The sequence below is a fragment of the Sphaerodactylus townsendi genome, linkage group LG05 (genome assembly GCF_021028975.2).
Source record: "Sphaerodactylus townsendi isolate TG3544 linkage group LG05, MPM_Stown_v2.3, whole genome shotgun sequence".
Taxonomy (NCBI): Eukaryota; Metazoa; Chordata; class Lepidosauria; order Squamata; family Sphaerodactylidae; genus Sphaerodactylus; species Sphaerodactylus townsendi.
Window position 1 is genome coordinate 16,773,355 of NC_059429.1, and position 18,780 is coordinate 16,792,134.

An 18,780-nucleotide genomic window follows, 5' to 3' on the forward strand; every position below is an offset into this window, starting at 1 on the left:
GCTAGCCCAGTCTCATTAGATCTCAGAATCTAAGCAGGGTTGGTCCAGGCTAGTCCTTGGAAGGCCATGGAATACTGCGGTCGCTATGCAGAGGCAGGAAGTGACTTGCCTTGAAAACCTACTAGGTTGCCATAAATTGAGGGTGACTTGACAGCACTTTGTACACCCATTTATTCTATTTTTTTAATTATCCCATGCAGCTTCTGTGAACCTACAGTGGTGTATTTGACTTTTCCCATTTGATTTCCATAACAACCCTGTTGAGAGATTGTAACTTATCCAAGGTTACTCACTTAGTGAGTTACATGGCTGAGTAGAGATTTGACCCTGATTGTCTCTGGTGCTAGTCCAGCAGTCTAAACACACTGGATAAAGTAAATGAAACTGGGAATGGTGGAGGAATTATGAGGAAATGAATTATGGTAAAGGGGCTTCCGTAAAGGAAAGGGGATTATGGGGTAGAAGGGAAAGGAGAAAGCATTGTAGAGGAACGGGGGGCAGGGGATAAGGGTGGTGCAAACAATATGAATGAAGGTAGAAACTCTTCCGGTTTCTTTTTTGTCCACCTCTTCTCAGAAATCTTCAGGAGAGAATGTGGATCTTGACATGTGGATCTTGATCCTTTTATGGATCTTGACATTTAGGTAGAAAGGAAAAATCAGCACCATTTAATATTTGTTGGACCAGGCTGCATTCATCCTTTGTCCTCATGAAGCATTATAGCCACCCACTGGAATTCAGTAGGTTCTCCCCTGAGCATCTTGTGGGTGGTTCCGGGGGGGGGGGGCAGGAAATGAATTTACCCGCTTTCTGTAGGGCAGAACTGCCCCCTTTGCTCCAGTTTGATTCTTGCCTCCAAGTGGAGTAGCACACTTTGAATTATCTGTTCCACCCTGCCTATCCTCTCTCTCTTTTGCGCATTTATCTTCTGCCTCCTTTTCTCCTCGCTCTTAAGTTGCTCCAGTCTGGCCCTTCCCAGGATTTCTGGCCCCTCTTCTTTGACCTTTGCCGCTTCCTCTCCTCAGAGCCTCTCCTCAGTTTCCCCCCTCGCCCTCCCCCCCTTGCCTCTTAAAATGTGGCAAGACTCTGACCTCTCTGAGAACAAGGGGAGCTTCTCAGAAGGTTGCAGACACGTCAATGAAGGCTGTCCCAGCAATAAACTTAAAGGTAATGTGGTGTACCGTAAAGGCTCAAAAGCGCATGAAAATAAAGCTGTGCCAGAAGGGGGCTTCTGCTGGTGCTCCCAGCCACTCTCAAGGGCTCCGGCAATGCACCAGAGGGTTCCAGTGCTTCCACGGAGGAATCAATTAATCCTGACGCAATTGGGTAATGTACCCGCTTCTGGTTTCCTCTCCTTGCCCCTAGACGTCTATGCCTTTGTTAAGGAGGCCCTCAAAGACAGGTGAATTCTGTTTTTGCTCAGAGCTTGCCAGGGTTAGAAGCTGAGCCCCACCTTTTAGCTTCCCTTCAGGACCATGAGCCCATTAGTGCCTGAGGATCCAGCCACACACAACTCCTTGGGGGGGAGGGATGGAATGCCATCTGGCCCACCAAGGCTACCCCAAAGTGCAGTTGCACCAGCCCTCAGAGAGTGCCCTCCTCAGATTCCAAGGGCGAATATGACATCAGGGAAGAGGGAGAACTCTTCTCAGAGGAGAGGGGGTGGGGTCTGGCAATGAGGACAAGCCCCCCAAAGAGGAGGAGACCCGGTTCTTCAAAATGGGAGATTATTCCTACCTCCTATCCAAATGCATGGCAGCTTTACATATTCAGGACCATGTCGGGGGGGACTTCTAAGCCGTGGACCCCAACACTAGGTACACTACCATGGTGGCATGATGGTTCCTCCCTCATGCCACCTCCTCAGGATTCAGGCAGTTAAGTTCTGAGAAGGTGTCTATTCAATATTTTTCACTGCCCAAATGCAACGGGGATTGGAGGGGCATCCTAGACCTCCCATTGGAAACCCTTCACTCCATAGCAGAATCTCTCCAGCCACGGGAGTTCCTGACCTCTATAAACCTCACAGAGGCATACTTCCACATCCCTGTCTTCCAGGGACACAGAAGGTTCTTACAGTTCTGTATCGATATCAGTTCACTACTGTTCAACCTCTCCTTGGCTCCTCGTGTTTTCAAGTTACTAGTGAACGGGGTGGCCCTCCTTCGCTGGTCCGGCGTGGCACTTCATCTTTATTTGGACAACATTCTCATTTGATCCCCCCTCTGCATCCCAGGTGAGAGCAACACATTCAAGGTTCTACTTGCCTGCAGGGCCAGACAAGAGCTCTCTCGTTCCCACTCAGGGACTGGAGTACCTGAGTTTCATCATTGACACCTCAGCCAGCAGGTTCTTTGTCCCTCCCAAGAAGACCGTCAAGTTTAGAGAGTTAGTCCTCCAGACCATCTGTGGCAGATCAACCTCCCTCGTGGCCATTTCCTTCCTCATGGGCAGGGGTAGGGAACCTGCGGCTCTCCAGATGTTCAGGAACTACAATTCCCATCAGCCCCTCCCAGCATGGCCAATTGGCCATGCTGACAGAGGCTGATGGGAATTGTAGTTCCTGAACATCTGGAGAGCCGCAGGTTCCCTACCCCTCCTCATGGGCCTTCTGAACGCCACTTTGGACACCCTGCAGTGGGGGAGGTTTCACACCAGAACCTTACAGAAGCTGTTGGCACCATTTCAGGACGACATCTGCCAAAAGCGCCACCTCACCATCAGTCTTTCCAGACAGGTCAAGTATAGCCTGTTATAGTGGACCAAACTCTCAAACCTACGACAGGGAAGGCCTACTGGACCCCCAGGAGCACGTCTTCATGGACGCCAGCCTTACGGGGCTGGAGAACCTTACTGGAAAACTATCCAGGCCAGGGCCTATGGTTTCTCAAGCAGTCCTCTCTACCAAACAACCACCTGAAACTGAGAGCAGCCTTCCTTGCCATCTCCACCTTCCAACCGCCCCTGAAGGGAAAGCACGTCCTGATCTGGGCGGACAATATTGCCGACACAGCATACCTCAACCACCAAGGAGGGTCATGCTCCTTGGCCCTCCCCCAGGAAGCATCAAATATCCTAAGGCTGGTGGAGCAGACTCTCCTCGCAGAACACATCCAGGAGACAGTCAACCTCCTTGCAGATTGGCTCAGCTGCCAATAGATCTCGGAGAGAGAATGGAGCTTGAAGTCAGAGCTGTTTGCCTGGATCACCCAGCCCCGGGGCATCCTAGAGGTGGACCTCTTCACTACCCAAAACAAAACCAAGATCCCAAGATTCTTCTCCACAAGGAAGCGGAGGCCATGGACGCCTTGACCGCTGCATGGCCAGAGGTGCTTCTGTATGCATTTCTGCCATTCCCGATCCTTCCCAAGTTCCTGAGGAAGGTTTCCTTTCATGGGTGGAGGTCATAATGGTGCTCCCAACTGGCCACAAAGACCCTGGTTCTCAATACTTCTACTGCTATCTATTCTGCCAACTCTGGAGCCCCCAGGATCCATCCAGACCCCACCAAATGGAAGCTAACTGTCTGGAGATTGAGAGGCTATCTCTCCCATCAGCTGGTCTCTCCGTCAGTGCCACCCACACCATGCTCTCCTCTAGGAGACAGTCAGCTAACCGTGTTTATGACACCATGTGGAAGGCTTTCTTCCGCTGGACCAAACGAGAAAAGGTCAACTCCCTAAACCTGGGGATGGCCCCCCGTCTAAACTTTCTTCAGGACAACCTGGACTCTGGCCTCCACTTCTACACCTTAAAGTGTTAGGTCGCAGCCTATCAACCGTCCTACCGCAGCTGGGTCACTGGCAAACCAACAGGCACCCATACATCATTAGGTTCCTCAAAGAGGCCAGAGCCATTGACAAGTCTCAGGTTCATGACTTCTCAACCTGGAGCTTCAACATGGTCCTCAACCCACTAATGAAGCCATCTTTTGAGCCCATTGTTCACATCCCCATCAGCATGCTCTGACTATAAAGACAGTGTTCCTAGTGACCATCAGTTCGGCACACTGCGTCTTGGAACTCGCAGCCCTTTCAGTACATCTGGACTTCTGCATTTTCCACAAAGACAAGGTGGTCCTCAGGCCCTATCCCACCTTTAGACCCAAGGTGAACACCAGACTCTGCTGGGAACAGGAGCTGTACCTCCCAACATTTCTACTCGACCCAAAGCATCCCAAAGAAGTGCTATTGCACAACCTGGATATCAGAAGGTTCTTGAAGGCGTACCTCATCAGGACTCAGCCATTCCAAAAGTCTGAGTCCCTATTCATCTCAGAATCACCCTCCAATGGGGAAAGCAGTCTCTAGCAGCGCTAATCAGCCGCTGCCTCAAGTATTGCATCATAGAGGCGTACAGGGCCATGAAGCTGAAACCCTTGATGGGCATCATGGGCCACTCCATCTGAGGAGCAGCAGCTAACGCTGCCCTTTCCAAAAACGTATCTGTAGAGGAGATCGGTAAGACTGCTACATAGTCCTCTGTTTCAACCTTTATCAAACACTATAAAATCAACCTCTTTAGTTCCTCTGACCCAACCTTTGGGCACAAAATTCTGTTGCATGTTCTATCTTCCTATGACAATGACCCACCCAACTAATGGAACACTGCTCTGGGAGGCCCCACAAGATGTCCTCTATCTCAGGGGAGAACAACCATTGATACTTACCCATGAAGGGTCCTTCTCCTTTGAGCGTAATGAGGACATCTTGGCCTCCCATTTTATCTTCTCTCCCTTGCTGTTGTTCTTCAATCCATGACTAACAGCTCATACCCTTGGAGGTTATCCATATTTGTTAATGTTATTCCTTGTTCCTCTTCTTGGTCCCTAGTTGTTATGGGATCACGTTAACCTCAAGTTTAAGTTATGTTTTGGGTAAGTCTTCATTGTTTTATGCTACTGCTTCTCGGAGTCTCCAAACTGGAGCAAAGGGGGCGGTCCTGCCCCACAGGAAGGGGAAAAAAGTTCATTTCTTGCCTCCCCAATGGGATGATGGGAACCACCCACAAAATGTCCTCCTTATGCTCAGAGGAGAAGGACCCTTCACAGGTAAGTTTCTTGAGGTCTGATAAAGATCACCAAAATAAACACAATACAAAGGGACATTTTAAAGGTGCAGAAATGTTGGGCTCTCTGTTAGCTGAGCTGATAAGTATCTCAGTATTTGAAAGAAATTGAACCACGTTCTTAATCCTGTATTATGCTTGGGGGTGGGCCATGATATGCAGAAATAAAACTCTTGGTTCTGTTCTTATGGTTAAAAAGTTTTGGAAGACTGGCCAGGCATATCTCTTTGAAAAGGGAGTTTTGCCTTTACTACAGAAGGATAGAAAGATTTCACAGCAGTTTTGAAATCAGGGTAAGGTTTTACGTGATACTGTTTATGAGCATCACTTGTTTATACCCAGTCGAAGTAGTGCCTTTTAGACTTGCATCCTGAATCTTATTGTGTCTGCCTTGGAAACCTTATCAGGTGTATTAAAATACCCTGTGTGTTGCAGATAATTCTAGGACACATCTTGGTTGGTCACTGTTAGGTTTCCTTGTTTCTGTACAGCATGACTTGGTTAAAAATCCCCAATCACTTCTCTGTGGGACTGCTATGTAACACAGAAGTAGATCAGGAATTGTGTGCATAGATCAAGCTGTATTTCGAGGAAGGTCATCTGCCATTACCAATCTTCTCTCTCAGCAAGATTGTTATCTTTGGCTGGTGCGTTTTGTCTTTCCCCAAAGTGACTGATCAGTGAGAAAGGAAATCCTGTTCCCGTTCCCCCAAAATTTGCTGTTGCTTCCTTCCCTCACATCAATATGTTCACCCTTATCAAATGCCAAACCCTTAAAAAAACATTTTATGTGTTAGCTATCCCAGCCAAGTCATGATGCAACATGTTGTATCATTGTAGGTTGCTACAGTGATCCCCAGTGCCGCCAAAATGTTATTTTTTTCCTGCTGCTTCTGTACATGTTTTTACTTTATTTTTAATTGCCTTCTCCTTTTAATTTTTTTTCACATTTTTCTGCAAATTTAGGTTTTCAGAAAACATATTTTTAGGTTTGCACATTGGGGCTACCCGTTGCTATTATATATATTAAATATATTGTGTAAAGCAGGGTTTGGATGTCATCTTACTTATTCTTACAGTAAATTTCTATGGCAGCTGGAAATATCTTGTATTGCCTGAGCAATTGTGGGATTCAGTTAGAGGCATATGTAAGGCTACCCAATAATTCATAGCTGAGGTGAGAGTTGAACAGGTATCACGCTGGGTTATGGCATATTCTCTTAACTGATTGAAGTTCTGATAGCAAAGCCAGGGAAGGTCTTGTTGCCTATCTTTGAGAGCAACAAGTGGTCATACCTAGCACTGGGCTGAATAGAGCAATCGTGTGACTGACTGTGATATGATCTTAATATGTTTGTAGGCAAAGCCAACTAACCCCCAAATAGCTTTACAGAGTTTTAACCAGTTTTCCTTGACATTTCATAACCTTCCTCCTCAGACACTTCATTTTTCCCTTGTCTGCCGGCCAGTGACCCCAACTCTGAGCTATCTAGTCTTCCTGTTAGCATCTTATGACCTTCAGTCTTCAGCACTGACTATTCAGAAGCAGACTTTGTTTGCAAGAGGTGTATCTGCCTTTTTAATGTTTGCATAGGCAGGGTAAAGGTACTTCATTCGTGTCGTAGAATACAAGGATTAATCTTAATATTGAAGCATAGTTGTGGGGGTGGGGGATGACCAGTTTTTACTTTTAAAAACATTCTTTGTGAAGAAGCAGAGGAGAGGGTTGGGATTTTTATTACAGCTGTACTCCTTAAAGTTCCTCAGTGTGAATCTCTCAAGGCAACAACTGCAGATCCTGTTAAACAGCTACTCCTGTGTGTTTCACTAAACTTTTCTCCATGCGTCCGTGATTTCATTTTAGATTGCCTTGGCTTTAGTTCAGCTGCTTTTCCTTTTAAAAAAATCCAACAATATTTTTTAGCTGTTTGTTTATTGGAATATTTTAAGGGTAGGCATCATACCACACTTTTATATGTCTTTCATCCTCTGATATATCTGAACAGAGAAGACCTTGATTTCACTCTTTATAGGGATTTTATATAATGTACATGCTGATATTTTTGCAGAAATACTCACAAGTTTTTTTCCTAACAGGCCATTGAAGAAGAAGGGGGAAATCCTGATGAACTTCCAGTCGCTGCAGAGATTACTAGCAAGAGAACTCCCAAAAGAACTGTAAAAGGTACAGAGAAAGAGCACATCTGTTTTGCCATCTAATGGAGTTTGTTATTGTTGTGTGCAACAGTTCTTTCAAGAGCAGTCCCATAATATAGGTCTAGAGGCGTATTTCAGGCTGTTTACAGATTATGCAATAGTTTTGAAGTGCAGTCAGGGTTGAGGTTTTTGGTCAAGAAAATATCAATGTGCTGTGTTCGTCTCTACACATGCAAAATGATGCACTGTCAATGCACTTTGCAGCTGGATTTTACTGTGCAGAATAGCAAAATCCTCTTGCAAACATTCATGAAAGTGGATTGAAAGTGCATTATTCTTCATGTGCAGAAGGGGCTTAAGTGTAAAACCTTCCAAGTTGGTTTACAACATTACTTATCCTGTAACATCTTTCTGCTGGCCTCTCGATCACTTCCACACTGCTTTGATCGTGTGTTCCTGCATTGCAGGGGGTTGGACTTGATGGCCCTTGTAATCTCTTCCAACTCTATGATTCTATGATTCGCATATCGTTAGATGTCTTTTGGTTGTTTAAATGGTGTCCTCTTTTTGTCCATACTTCTCCCCACCCCCACCCCAGCCTATCTTTTAAATTGGATTTTACAAACTGATTTGAGGAGATATTTTGCCATCATGAGTTGTAATTTATAGATTATAATAGGTTTTAATATTTATTTCTGATAGGGTTTTATGTAGTTGAAAGCCATCCTGAGCCTGGCTACAGCCAGGGATGGGCTGGATGGAGATATAATAAAGTTAAGAATAAATAACTGAATACAATAATTTGCGAACCTCTCTAATGGTGTAGCCATATCTGTTTCATGACTGAAGGGTTTTTAGCTCAGATTTTACACTTTATATTAGGGTTGAACAGCTTTTATATTCTCCTGTGCCACTAGGTTCTCCAGGCACTGATTTGGCCACATGAACTGACCCTGTCATGAACAGTGTGGCAATATTTTCTTTCCAATAAGGACACCTTTTCTTGCTGTTCTTTCAAAGAATGTGGAATGGCTCCACCTTCCCCATTTAAACCTCACAATAATCTTGTGTGGAAGCTTCGACTGTGTGGGTGTGTGCCTGCCCCAAGGTCACTGAGCAAGTTTCTAGTCACCCAGATGCCCCAAGGTCACTGAGCAAGTTTCTTGTCACCCAGATGCCCCAAGATCACTGAGCAAGTTTCTTGTCACCCAGATGCCCCAAGGTCACTGAGCAAGTTTCTTGTCTCCCAGATCTTGATTTGACATACTAACCACTAAACCACTCTGGTTGCCAACTGATGATAAGTAAGTAAGGGCTTCATTGTTATGCATCCCAAATGTATAACCTTACATATCTGCACTTATAGGTTTGTTTTTGGTTTTCTTCATTTGCATTCCGCTTTTCTGCATTGGAATACAAGAAAGCATAGGTAGAGTTCCCAGATGGTGTCTAGAGCAACCATAGGCCTAGACTCTGAGAAGACGGTTGGGTGAATTGTCTTTAGATGAAGCAGTCACGTCCATAGCCCTGACCTGGATGGCCCAGGCTAGCCTGATCTCATCAGATTGTGGAAGATGAGCAGGGTCAGCTCTGGTTAGTACATGGATGGGAGACCACCAAAGAAGTCCCAGGTTGTTATGCAAATCCAGGCAATGGCAAACCACCTTTGAACCTCTCTTGCCTTGAAAACGCCTGAGGGGTTGCCATAAGTTGGCTGTGACCACCTGTGTGTGTATTAGTGCACACAGTCCCCCCCAGAAAAAACCCTGTAATTTTGAGTGGAATATTTATCACCACTTTTTAAAAGCATTTTTTTCTTTATTTTCCATAAAAGTAAAGATGGAAGGCGCACTCCTTACTGGGTGATGGCTTGTTTGGTGGTGGCTTCAGAAGGTCAGAGTAGTTCTTCAGACCAGCATTGCTGTTGTGTATTTTTTAACTGGTATCTAAAATTTGAAGCCAGCAGTGTAGCGATCCCCTTAGTCTTGAGCCTCTGTGTTGCTTTTTAGGTCGTAAACCAGAAGAAGAAGATGGTGAAGATAACGGAATGGAGGAGAACTCAAGAGATGGGCAGGTATGAATGGTAGGGGAATTGTGTTACTTAGCAGGCGTGTTTGGGACATGCTGCTAATAGTTTCCCGTTCTGTGCCCACCTTTTACCTTCACAGGAGGATACTGAAGCAAGTTCAGATAACTTTCAGGATATTGACATGATGGACATCAGTGTGTTAGATGAAGCTGAAACAGATAATTCCAGTGCTGTTGACTGCAAGGATGATTACATTTCTGAGAACGTTCTTGACTCTGATGAGAAAGACAATACTGATGCAGAACTGAAGGAACTTCCTAATCAGCTGGTGGATAATGAGGTCTGTAACTGATGGTGTCCTTCTATACATTTTTAAATGATGTGCCAGAACCCACCCAGCTGGTTAATTGGTTGAGATCATTATGAGAAATTTGGATCCTCCTATCCTTTGGCACACTACACCTCGATTGCTGTGCTCTTCAAAGTTTCCCAACCCAATGGATGCTGTCTGTATCTTTACTCTCCTCTTTCCCAGCTGTCAGCAGTGCCCACATTGACTGTTGTTAGTTTTCTGGGCTGTGTGGCCATGGTCTGGTTGTTTAGCTGCTTGGGTTAGGAGCTAAAACGACCAGAGCATAGCCACACAACCCGGAAAACTCAAAACAGCCAGTTGGTTCTGACTGAAAACTTGACAATACAGTGCACACGCTCTCCAGTCCATGAGTATCAACATGCTGTTGCTGACCCTTTAAATTTAAGCAGTTGAAATATTCATAAGCATTCTGTGCCATGATTTTGGGATAGCTGGCTAGCAACACTCCATTTTCTGTGTGTAAAGACAGGTGATTGATGCAAGAGCCAACTGGCTTGTATCACTTTTTTGCATTTATAGTCCTGTGCTGGCATGTGTGTAAATTTAGGGAAGTATCAAAAACGCATTGCACACCTCAGGCTGATAAATTACAGTAAACAATGTATATTCAAATAATAACAATGTATATTCAAACAATGTATATTCAAATAATAACAATGTATATTCAAATAATATTTGAATATTATTTGCACCAAATCTTGTTGTGTAGTTAACGTGTGTAAATTTATGCATGGAGATTTCCTCTTTGTCTTCTCCTGAGTAAAATTAAGGAATGTGTGTTTTGTATGTGTTCATTCAGGAGAATGGCGAGGAACTTGATAACATGCTGGATACCTCTTCCTCTGATTTAGCTGCAGTGAAGGTAATAGCCAGGTGCACCCCCATGGATCCCAGGCATCTTCTCATACCTCCCATTCATCACTTTATTTTCAACAGAAGCCCTATTTTAACATGGTCCCACACAGTCCAAGAACTTAATTCCCCCTTCTCCAGCAGTGGCGTAGGAGGTTAAGAGCTCGTGTATCTAATCTGGAGGAACCGGGTTTGATTCTCCGCTCTGCCGCCTGAGCTGTAGAGGCTTATCTGGGAAATTCAGATTAGCCTGTACACTCCCACACACGCCAGCTGGGTGACCTTGGGCTAGTCACAGCTTCTCGGAGCTCTCTCAGCCCCACCTACCTCACAGGGTGTTTGTTGTGAGGGGGGAAGGGCAAGGAGATTGTAAGCCCTTTTGAGTCTCCTGCAGGAGAGAAAGGGGGGATATAAATCCAAACTCTTCTTCTTCTTCTTCTTCCCCAGGGTAAAGTTTGTCTTCCTGTGGTCATATCAGTTGCTCACTCCCATTTACCCACAGGCAGCATAATTCGAAAGGGAGTGCTGGGCCAAAGTTTTCCTTGTTCGCGCTGCAGGAGAAGAGTAGCTTAAATATTGTGTCTCAGCTTTGAGGAAAGCATCTGAAACTGGTTGTGCTTGTTTGGAGCGAGGGGCTGTTTTGGGGACAGCAGAACCCTAGGAGTCTGAATTTGGCCTGAAGCTACCAGACCTCCAGTGTTCGGTGCAAGTCATGGCATCCTGAAAGCTCTTAATTATCTGCACACCACTAAAATTATCCATCTCATCCAAAAATTGTGGCCGCTCTGGAAACGTCATTTGCTCTGTGTGTATTTGTGTGTGTGGAGATTTGGTTATAAAGGGATGAACAGCAGTTGTATAATTTTGTAAAGCAGCCTGCCTTATTGACTGTTGTGAAATACCCTGTCCAGTGATCGCAGCCTATGTATCTGTAATCAGATTGGTCACAACCAAGAACATTTTCACTATATCATAAAGCAATCCTCTCTCAGTTTTGTACAAAGTAAAGCTTCCTCATGCAGTTAGCATTTTCCGTCTCTGTCATAATTTAGTCTTCATAGGCAAGCTATAGGGTGAGGGGCAAAAAAGGTGCAAAGGATACTGAAACCCTGCTGCCAAACAACTAGAATCCTAGAATCATGGAGTTGGAAGAGACCACAAGGGCCATCAAGTCCAACCCCCTGCAATGCAGGAACACACAATCAGATCACTCCCGACGTATGCTGATCCAGCCTTTGTTTAAAAACCTCCAAAGAAGGAGACTCCACCACTCTCCGAGGCAGTGAATTCCACTGTCAAACAGCCCTGACGGTCAGGAAGTTCTTCCTAATGTTTAGGTGGAATCTCTTTTCCTTCACCTTGAATCCATTACTCCGTGTCCTAGTCTCTGAGGCAGCAGAAAACAAGCTTGCTCCCTCTTCGACATGACATCCCTTCAAATATTTAAACATGGTTGTCATGTCACCCCTTAGCCTATGCTTCTCCAGACTAAACATCCCCAGCTCCCTAAGCCTCTCTTTATAGGGCATGGACTCCAGACCCTTTACCATTTTGGTTGCCCTATGCAGAGATTCTACCAGGTAGTGCATGCATGCTTTCAGGCATGTTTTCATCTTCATAAGGGTTAATTGCATTTTCCTATAGGTGATGATAACCCTTCCAGTAAACTGCAGAGGACTGGAGAAATCCTAAACTTGCTTTGAAATGTTTGATTGGAAAGGTCCTTAGCCCAGTGGTGGTAGAGCGCATTCTTGGCACTTGGAAGATCCCTGCTTCAGTCCTTGGCATCCCTAGTAAAAAGCATTTAATTCTGGGAAAGGACAGGATTGCAAATGTAATAAATGAAATGTGCTAGAAAGATCTGGGAGTCTAGAAAGCTCTTGCCAGTGAGAGTGGAAATTTTTGAGCAAGGTTGGACTGCAGTCTGATTGGCATAAAGAAACATTGTATGTTTATGATTTTGGCATCTAAGGTTCAAAAGCAATTTTATAGTTCTCATAGCTGGCGGGGGGACTGAATTTGCTTGTTTCATTAAAAGTCAACGTTTGAGGTCAGTAAATGTGACACTTCCTCTTGCGCTATTTAAGGTTTTTTTTCCTTTCCATTTTTACTGCAGGATTTGGATCATCAACATACAGAGCCAGGTACTGTTACATATGTTGCCTTTCCAGTAGTTCTTCTGGTTTTAAAAATGTGTGGCAAAGGTACAGACTTTAAACCTTTTGTTTTACTGTACAGTAGACTATCCAGATCATTGCAGAGGTCCATAAAAGGTTTGGAACCCAATCCCATCCCTGTCAAATAATTCCTATCATTTAAGAATTATTTTTTTAGACTTGAAGCATTTATAGCAACACCTGAGCTTAGCTTCACAGATGCACTAGAAATGTAATGTCAGAGCTTGAAAGCAACAGATTTATACTTGTAGACCAGACTGTGGTATACGATTCCTTGATTTGTGAACCAGTAGAATAGTGTTTAAAAGTTATCTTAGGGCGATGGCAAGTTTTAAGTCAGTAACGGGATATAACAGAAGAAGGAAGACAAGAGGTTTCAAATGGAAATTCCATAAAGATACTATTTACTTTCTTCGACTTTCACATGTTCACCCATCGGCAGAAGATGTTTGAGTTATCATGTCGGAGTGCGCTGCTTTTAAAAGAGAGAAAGAAATTCAGAGTTTGAAATGGAATTTTGAGTTCATTGAATCCTTCCGTTTAAGCCTCCTGGAACTTGGGAAGCTAAATTTGGGAAGAACTAGAAAAGACGAACCTCTGGAAGACTTGTCAAGAATGAGCGTGAAAGTTTTTCATTAAACTTGTAGGGTCATGTTCTCCATTTCTTTTGGTCTTTGATAAGCCACGTTAAGTTAGCATAGGCTTTTGAATGTGATGTACGCAAAGGTATTCCGATCTCTGTGTAGCATTAGACTGGCTGCCATGCCTGTTCCGCACTTGTCTTTGCTGTATTTCCCTGGTGATTAAACCTTGTGCCATTCTATTCCTGTTAAATCCATAGAAAATGAGAAAATGCTCGACATTTTGGGTGACACTTGTAAATCTGAGCCCCTTAAAGAAGACACTTCCGAAGCGGAGCAGGCACAAGAAGCGGAAAACCTGTTGGCGGGCAAAAAGGCAGCCGAGGAAGAGGAAGACGCGCTTGCCGCCGGCGCCACTCTGTCGGAAGAGGACCTTTTAGATACGGAGAGCCCCTCAGCCCAGTCTGCGGGCAGGAAGCAGGAGGAGGCGGAGGCAAAGCACTTAGTGGTAGCAGCAGGGGAGACGAGCGAGCAGACAGGAGAGGAAGCCCATCCGGACTCGGACTGTGTAGCGGTAGAGAGCAGGAGTGGTGGTGGTGGAGGAGGAGGAGGAGGAGGAGATGAGAGTAGCAAAACAGCAGCCCAAAGTCTGGAAGCCAGTAGTGAGGCAAGTGCGGCCGGCCAAGAGGCCGCGAAGACGGAAGAGAAATCTCAGTGTGAGGAAGACTCCTCCTCTGCCACTAGAGAGGCCTCTGCCCCAGAGGGTGGTGATCAGAACACGAGGTTTGTTTTTTCTCCGTTTTAGACCAGATGCTGTCTTTTTTTCTCCCCCTTAAAAAAAAAAAACTCTTTGGTCTCCGAGAGTGAGGCCAATGTTTACTTCCAATTGGCCTGCAAGGCTGTTGAAATTGTAGCCTTATTCTAAAAATGAAAAAAAAAACAATTTTTCCCCTTGTGCATATTTTAAACCAAACAGTTTGATTTCTTTTCTGCAACCATCAGAGGTTGTTTTTTCGTAGATCCTTATCTTTAATTGTCTGCAAGTTTCCTGTAACGTTGCCTTTCTTTGCTTGTTGGATATCTCCAAAAGATGATTTTATTGTTGTTGGGGTGTTTTTTGTTTTTTTTTGCTTTTTCAACATTTAAATTCGGGTAGGTATTGAATTCTTGCAATTTTATATACTTATCAGCTGCCTTCTTCCCTTTCCTTATTGGCGTTCCCTTTTTTCTGTTCTTAGTTCGGAGGAGAGCAAAGATGCAAAACTGGCTTCAAAGGAAGAGAAAGGCATGTATATTTTTAAAAGATGTTCACGTTTGTGACTGTTTTTAGTGGCTGTTTCGTCGTGTGTTTTCTTTTTACGGACTGAAAGCTGCCTTGAGCGTTTTTCTGGTTTGTTTCATTTTGACTGAGAGCTGTGGGATAAAAATCGTTGAACCAACTTCTTTGCCCCAGCCAGAATCCTTGGAATTTATTCTACCACTCCAGTCAGCTAACAATGGTTCATTCCGCACATGCAGAATAATGCACTTTCAAACTGTTTTCAGTGCTCTTTGAAGCTGTGCGGAATGGCAAAATCCACTTGCAAACAGTTGTGAAAGTGGTTTGAAAACGCATTATTTTGTGTGTGCGGAAGGGGGCAAAACCACCTTTTTTTCAGACTGTTGGACTGGAGGAAGGTGAAGTTGTTAGCTGAGCAGAATGATAGGCTATGGCCCCTTGTGTTTTTGTGGATTATAGGCATGATCTGCAGTCCTGGAATGCTTAGTTGTGCTTGTAGTTCAGAGGCCAAACAACCTCCCCCCGTGACCAGGATTTATCCTTGTGTCAACTCTCTTTCGAGGCTGTATATTTTAATCAGTCAACGGATGCGTCTTCTCACTCTGAAAGACCATCCTGTATCCAGAATGTAACCTATGGCCAGTTTTCAAAGGAAACTGTCATCACAAACACTGGGGTATGTCATAGCTGCTGTTGTGTGGTGCATAATACTCGCATTGCTGTACTGTCCGCTGGGCGGTAGTGTGGTTAGAGTGTTGGATTACGACCTGGAGACTCTGGCTTAAATTCCCACTCGGCTGTGGAAACTTGGACCAGCCTAAACTATCTTACAGAATTGTTGCAAGAGGAGAAAGACGTAAGCTGCGTACTTTTGGGTCCCCATTTAGGAGAAATGTTGGGTATAAATGAAGTAAACAGAACTAAGCAATGGACTGGAGAGTCAATCCAGGAGTCAATTGGCTCAGTTGGCAGTATCACAAGAAGGAGCATATCCAGCAAGTCTCTGAATGCAATCTGGCTGGGATTTGTAGAGCTTTGGAACTGCATAGCTCTGGATAAGACCCAATAATCGATGTGAACGTGTGCCTTAGAGCACATGTCCATGTAGCCTTGCAACGTCTAGCTCTGTGGGGTCTCTGCAATAGGAGAATATTTTCCAGTCTTACTACAGGAGCAGTCTTTTCCAGTCTTGCTGCAGAGCTTCTGCAGGCAGAGCAGGTTCTCAGCTATGACCTCTCCAGTAATCAGATATCAAACATTAGCTGAAACATAAATAGCTAGGGTGAACTGTCTAGGGCACTTTCCCTTCCAGCTAGCTTCTTCAGCACTGAGCGTGACCTTGTCACAACGTAGTCAGATTCATCTGCTTTTTGTTTCCCACTAGGTCGCAGTGCTGCCACTTCTGGCCGGAACTTCTGGGTGAGCGGCCTTTCATCCACCACCCGAGCAACTGACTTAAAGAATCTCTTCAGCAAATATGGAAAAGTAAGCCTTGTTGGCCTTATGGCTGAATCCTTACAAGCCCATGCCTTTGGCCCGGTGACACATTTTACGTGGGGCTGCTCTTGAAGCTCCAGGTGGCACTGCAGTACTGGTTGGTTTAGCCTCATCTGCCCACTTTGAAAATCGACTGAGTATGTTCAGTCAACTGTTCTAGCTACCAGCTTGCTTCAGTTGGCCTTGGACTGCTGCTCTTTCTACGTGCCGTGGTGTCAATTAAGGTTGTGACAACTGGCAGTGTATTTCGCTTCGTTCAATCCCAGACTGGTGAAGTCAGCAAGAGCCAGAAATAAGACTTTCTTTGCAGCTGCATTCATCCTCTGGACTCTGGACTTTGTTTCCAGATATTGTGAAGAGGGCTAACGTGCTGTGGAAGAATTGGAGGTGGTGGAAAACTCCTCCCTTTCAGATTAGGTTTTGATGGATGTCTGGAGGTCCTCTGGTTTATTGGAAACTGATGTTGGTGTTTGTGTGTGTGAACAGAGCTAGCTTCTTCAGCACTGAGCGTGACCTTGTCACAACGTAGTCAGATTCATCTGCCTGTTAACAGCTAAAGCCCGCTGTTCCCCTCTCAGTGGAGTTTTTCATGGTCATACGCCATCTGTTTTTAAATGGTTAAGAAATTTGAGCGCTGCATTTTAATAGTTTAATTTTTAGTATTGTTTTATCTTTCCACTTGTTTGTATTAATGTTGTAAACCGCCCTGAGCCCCTCGGGGGAGGGCGGTATATAAGTGGAACAAACAAACAAGCAAATAAATAAATAAATAAACATTATAAAGGATTTTAGATGTGTTCATGAAGTAGTTTAACTTTGCATGATGCTTACGGGTTGCCATTGTAAACCACAGGTGGTATAAATTAATGGTGTAGAAATTGACGTCTTGGAAAAATGGTACAGAAACCTTTTTTAAAATTGCTACTGAGAACTGAGCTGTTTCAGCAGTAGTCACAAGTTGTGTTACCACGCCACAGAATAGGCATATCGACCTGTATTCAGGCTATATGCTTTGTAATTACCTTTTCCCTTTCACTATGTAAGAATCCAGGATGCTTCTCTGAGAATGCTTTCCAGTTGCTGCAAAATCAGGAAAATATCAACAGAAAAGGCACAAGAGGCCTCACAGGTCTATATTACTTAAATAAAGATGGGCATTGCATGTTCCTCTTTCTCCCCTTTCTTGGCTACGAAATTACTTTTTTTGCTTGTCAATATTATACAAACTGTTAGGATTAGATTCAGATGAAGGTTAGATCCAGATATAACAGTTCCTGCTTCCCCTAATTCAAAGTAGGGACTTGAGGGTCCTTCCTATGGTCATGCTGCATGCTGCACAAGCAAACGGTTAGTAGTATGGGTGATTTTTGCGGTAAAACTGAAACTTGCGGAATTCATTGCTGCAACAGGATTGTATTGGTGGCCGCTGGCTTCAGTACCTTCAAAGAAAGAAAGTCAAATAAGCAGGATTTGTAACTGTTGTAACTGCGGCTGCTGTATAGGCCCTTATATGCAGAGGCACTACCAAGCATTTGAGGGGGCAGGCTGTGAGATAGCCGTCTCCATTATGCCCACTTGTTAAGTGCCCAGAGGAATTTGGCCCTTAGGAAGCGTTTGGTGGTCTGCCCTAGTAGAGCATTCTTTCTTCCGTTCTATATTTAATGCACATGATTCCTTTTCTCTAGGTGGTGGGCGCCAAAGTGGTCACCAACGCTCGCAGTCCAGGCGCTCGGTGTTATGGTTTTGTGACCATGTCCACGGCCGAAGAAGCCACAAAATGCATTGCCCATTGCCACAAAACAGAATTACATGGGAAAATAATATCTGTTGAAAGAGTAAGTGGTGGTTCTTTTTTTGCCTGCCATTTTCTTTAAACCAGCTATTCCCCCTCTCTCCCCTCCACACCCCCAAATGCAGGCATTCCTAACATTTTGCTTCAGGGGTTTCTAACAATAGTAATGCATTTCAGGCAAAAAATGAACCCGCCGCCAAGAAGCCTTTGGAGAAAAAGGAAAGTGAGGTGAAGAGTGACGCATCAGGCAGTGACAGGTAACCATCTTGAAGCTGCCTTTTCTTTTCTCCCCCTAAATTCTGTATCTGCCTAGAGGAAAAGAGGCCCAGCAGTATTTCAGACACGTGCCACATCTTTCCTGAACTTCTGGAAGTAGTTTATGCAGCATTTTGGACCAGTGGAAAACTGTTTGGCATAAAATTAAAAAACATGCTGTTTCTTCCTTTACCCTGATATCGAAACAAATCCAAATTGAGGAGGTCTTGCACTGCTTTTAAAAAACAGGAGCAGGTCAACAGTACAGATAAAGCTTTGCCCTGCTTTCCCTCCCTCCGTTCTGAACTCATTAACGTTGCAGGTCTCCCAGCGCCAAAAAGAGTGAGAAAGCAGACCAGAAAGAAGATGCCAAAAAAGCTGAAGAAAAGGATGAGAAGGGGAAAGAGGAAGCGAGATCTGGGTCTGCGGACCAATCTAAGACCGCCAAATCAGGTAATCTGTTTGACTGTGCCACTGAGGAGAAGCGCAAGTGGATGGCAGCTGCAGAGCAGGGTGGGGAGGGGGCTCTGGCAGCTCTCTGTGGAATTATTCTGCAGGCCAAGGATGTAGTCTGGGCATCTCTTGGCTCTGCCAAACAAGCTCCCTTAGTGTTGGAAGCTGCTTGCCGCTTCTGCATTTTCATTATGGAGAGAACGTCTTTCTGCTAGACATTGCCCAGTACAAACCATTCTAACAAGCAGCAGCTCTCCGAGGTCTTAAG

The 18,780-nt window shown here is 44.7% G+C and overlaps 1 protein-coding gene across 2 annotated transcripts in view; it reads left to right on the top strand.

Annotated features, from left to right (window-relative positions):
- LOC125432491 (scaffold attachment factor B1-like) overlaps positions 1-18,780 on the top strand; it is a 38,828-nt gene that overhangs the window by 1,595 nt on the left and 18,453 nt on the right. For both annotated transcript variants that reach the window (XM_048496047.1, XM_048496048.1), the window contains exons 2-12: positions 7,165-7,252; positions 9,234-9,298; positions 9,393-9,593; positions 10,426-10,488; positions 12,595-12,622; positions 13,497-14,019; positions 14,475-14,521; positions 15,900-16,000; positions 17,698-17,847; positions 17,982-18,061; positions 18,382-18,512. In XM_048496047.1, the coding sequence (XP_048352004.1) occupies positions 7,165-7,252; positions 9,234-9,298; positions 9,393-9,593; positions 10,426-10,488; positions 12,595-12,622; positions 13,497-14,019; positions 14,475-14,521; positions 15,900-16,000; positions 17,698-17,847; positions 17,982-18,061; positions 18,382-18,512 (1,477 nt within the window). The remainder of the gene's footprint in view (positions 1-7,164; positions 7,253-9,233; positions 9,299-9,392; positions 9,594-10,425; positions 10,489-12,594; positions 12,623-13,496; positions 14,020-14,474; positions 14,522-15,899; positions 16,001-17,697; positions 17,848-17,981; positions 18,062-18,381; positions 18,513-18,780) is intronic.